This window comes from Triticum dicoccoides, chromosome 2A (genome assembly GCF_002162155.2).
Source record: "Triticum dicoccoides isolate Atlit2015 ecotype Zavitan chromosome 2A, WEW_v2.0, whole genome shotgun sequence".
Classification (NCBI taxonomy): Eukaryota; Viridiplantae; Streptophyta; class Magnoliopsida; order Poales; family Poaceae; genus Triticum; species Triticum dicoccoides.
The window spans coordinates 382033946-382037632 of record NC_041382.1 but is presented as its reverse complement, the minus strand read 5'-3'; the positions used below and the strand labels follow the sequence as shown (position 1 = coordinate 382037632).

The 3687-nt window shown below is 44.5% G+C and overlaps 1 protein-coding gene across 1 annotated transcript in view; it reads left to right on the top strand.

Moving 5' to 3' along the window:
* Nucleotides 1-849: 849 nt before the first annotated feature.
* Nucleotides 850-3687, top strand: part of LOC119354624 (ras-related protein RABH1b) — a 4758-nt gene continuing 1920 nt past the window's right edge. The window contains exons 1-4 of the mRNA XM_037621348.1: nt 850-1155; nt 2106-2176; nt 2270-2358; nt 2473-2584. Of these exons, the coding sequence (XP_037477245.1) occupies nt 1039-1155; nt 2106-2176; nt 2270-2358; nt 2473-2584 (389 nt within the window). The 5' untranslated portion in view covers nt 850-1038. The remainder of the gene's footprint in view (nt 1156-2105; nt 2177-2269; nt 2359-2472; nt 2585-3687) is intronic.

Sequence of the window (3687 nt, the reverse complement as noted above, 5' to 3'; positions counted from 1 at the left end):
GCCGGCCCGGAGCGGCAAACACAACATCGTGCAGATGCGGCCGTACATACACGGCGGAGGCGGGAGGTGATGCAGGAGTCCCGGTCCAAGCAGGGCGATGACGACCAACTAGGGTTTGTCCGCCGGTCATGTTGACCACCTGCCCTAGAGAGTCTTTTTTCCGATCCTTTGCTCGGGGGTTTCTCTCTCTCACTGGTCACTTTGATTAGCGTTTACTCTTTAGTTTTTCAATCTAAGATCGGTTTGCGTCGCTCGTCGCCGCTGTCGACCCGCGTGCGCCTCTACTCCGACACCGGCGCGACACTCGACCTTTTCTCCGACCCGTCGGCCTCGCGCTACGCGACGGTCCGTCACGGCCGTCGTTCACGCCTCTGTCCGCCCGTCGCTATAAGCCGGCCGTCGCCGCCCTGCTACGACCGGGACTCATGTAACATCCCCCCGACGGTCGTGACAAGACAAGGTGGAATAAATCTAACGCGATCTTATGTTTTCTAGATAAACATTATACTCGACAACAAGTACTCTTCCATCGTTCATGAATATAAGATGTTTTAGTTTTTGTGTGAATCGGATGTATATAGACATGGTTTAGTGTGTTTGTCCACTTGTTTCAATCCTTATGTAGTGTATATATTAAAAATATGTAAAACATCTTATATTTGCAAACGGAGGGAATACATAACACATATTAATATGAAATATAGAAACTACTGTACATTATAAAATTATTACCAGCTACTAATACATTTTATAAATTGAAAAAGGAAATCAGCGAGGCTTCGCCATTTTTCATTTCCGGTCCTCCAGCCTTGCAAGCGCTCGCTAATAAACGGCAGGCACTAATCTCGGGGACGCGCAACGTGGGGGAGCGGGGAGCGCGAGGGACGAAGGAGGGGCAGGGCGAGACCTTCGGGGAGACTCCCACCCATACCGCGCCACCGAGCGAGCGAGATCCCGCCCTTTCCCCTTCTCCACCCACCCGCCCTGCCGGACCCGATCCCGATCTGATCTCGCCGCCGCCGCCGCGCGCCGGACAAGATGGCCCCCGTGTCGGCTCTGGCCAAGTACAAGCTGGTCTTCCTCGGCGACCAGTCCGTCGGCAAGACCAGCATCATCACCCGCTTCATGTACGACAAGTTCGACAACACCTACCAGGCACGGCCCCTCCCCATCCCCCAATCCCGCGCCTGTTGCCTGATTCAGTTTCTTTCCTCTGTTTTGCCGCTTCCTCTCCTCGAGCCGGGATGGTTGGATCTATCCATGTCATCGAGGCGAGATCCGGCCCGACCGAGCGTTTCAATCTGACCCTGTGAACGGGAGATTAGATCTGTTGATCGGGTGCGTAGCATGTGTGTCCAGCTCTTCTTGATTTGGGGCTTGGAGCGATCCATGGTTACAGTATTTGAGACTTGTGCATCTGCTATTTTACAACCTTTTGTCCGTGATGTATCACGGAGCGACGAAATGCTCATGATCCCTGGCTGAGGAAGTTGAATTGGCGTGTGGCCACTGCAATCTTATTTTCTGTGTGATTTGGAATTTAATGCATGAGAAATTGTCCTGCCGTCAATGGTGTCTTCCCAGGATCACAGCGTTGTTTGGTGACAAATGTGCCCAGGCTGCTCGGCCTAGCTTTGACTTGCTGGAGAATTCTGGCGGATGTAACGTAGGGAATTCTAGCTAATACGTACGAGTTGTTTCAATGCCACTTTGCTACCTGAGAAAGAGAGAGAGGTACCATGACGCCTGTGATTCCAGACGGAACCTTTTGCTAATTCTAGGAGTTCACTATGATACCTGCGAGCCCAATTAGATATGGAATGTTTGCCATTTCTATGACTTAAAGACCTTCAACGCAGTGTAGAATATATGCACAATCTGAACTCTTAACTAACACTGAGCCTCTTCATATGTATATCGGTACTTACAACAGACTTGGTTTTCCTGGTGAACAATGATGTCTTGTTAACATTGTGCTGTATTATTGTGGGAGTGACGATCAGTTGTTCTGATTCTATTTTCCTGTAACGTACTTCATAGATAAAATGTCTGCTTATAATAATGTATCTAAGTTAATTTCATATGTTATGTTCTTCCCTAAACAGGCTACGATTGGTATTGATTTCCTGTCGAAGACAATGTACCTTGAAGATAGAACTGTGAGACTCCAACTCTGGTATGCTCACATCTGTTACCTCATTACTGACAGACTGTTCTGTCCATTGGAGTGCTGATCATTGTCATATGTATTTTTGTTCTTTATTTTCAGGGATACAGCTGGTCAGGAAAGATTCAGGAGTTTAATTCCAAGCTACATCAGAGACTCTTCAGTTGCTGTTATTGTATTCGATGTTGCAAGTATGCTCTCTCTCTCTCTCATAAATATTTTCTTCATCAAATAATGATTTCTGATGACGCAAAGTTGCAAATTTTACTGGCATTACCCTTATTTATTTTTGTTTCATGCTTCAGGCAGGCAGTCTTTCTTAAACACGTCGAAGTGGATTGAGGAAGTTCGCACTGAGAGGGGCAGTGATGTCATTATTGTGCTTGTTGGGAACAAAACTGACCTTGTGGACAAGAGGTGAGAGTGTGGTTCACATTGCTATCCATTCAATGAGTGCACTATATTTGAGTATTTCCATTTGTTACTACTTGGTCACATGTGATATCCTATGTACTCTGCAGATGTACCAAAATTTGCAGTTCTATTGTTTTGTGTAACTTTTGTTACATGTTGTGAGTGATACTAGCGTAGTTAAGCATAACAAATATGTGAAGCAAAATTAACTAGCACTATTCTGATTATTCTGCTTTGAGTACAACAGATTGTACTCTCAGTCTGATCCACTTGTCGATTTATTTAAGCAAACTGCCTTTTTGTTTTATTCAGAGTTTCAGACGCATCATGGTGCGTGAATTTATCGCATGTGTTAAATATGGTCAGAACCTCAATTTTCATGGCCTTGTTAATTGGAGATATACAATTCTTTGCAGGCCACATGATATTTGTGTGATCCTTCACCGTCTCACTGAGGGATTAGGCATTTAAGGAACTAGATGATACCCCGCACGTTGTTGTGGGAATATTTGCATTATATTTTGATGATATTTGATTTGTATGGAATGTGAATAGTAATACTATGAAAACTAAAAAATTGTAAATTCAGATGCTTTATTGTGTTTGATTAATGTATTGTAAATATTTATTAAATATCTCATTTATGTTTGCATGTTGAGATGGACATTTTCTTATGCATGAATACATGTTGTGGTGGTCCTTTTGCCATGCATGTTGCTTGATGATGTGGCATGCTTGCATGTTGAGAGAAATATGTTAGTGGGGGCTAGCTATTTAGATATAGAAGATTTCCCTTGATGTTGTAGTATGACTGAAGTACAAAGTGTATTTATAACCTTGTGGGCGTTGAATTTGTCCCCACATTCCAGAGAAGTCCAAATTGAACCATGTTCCATAGAACATGTTATCCCCCCCTCCCCCCCAACACACAGACACACGCACAAATAATGTTGAAAATCAGTACATCCTTTGACTTGACATCCGGTTGAGTTTGATTTGTTGGGTCAAGTAAGGCAACGAGCTAGCAACCACCTTATACAGGGAGACAAGAAGTTAAGGGAGAAAGAGTGCAACTGTAATATTACTGGCATGGGGTCGATTCGGAT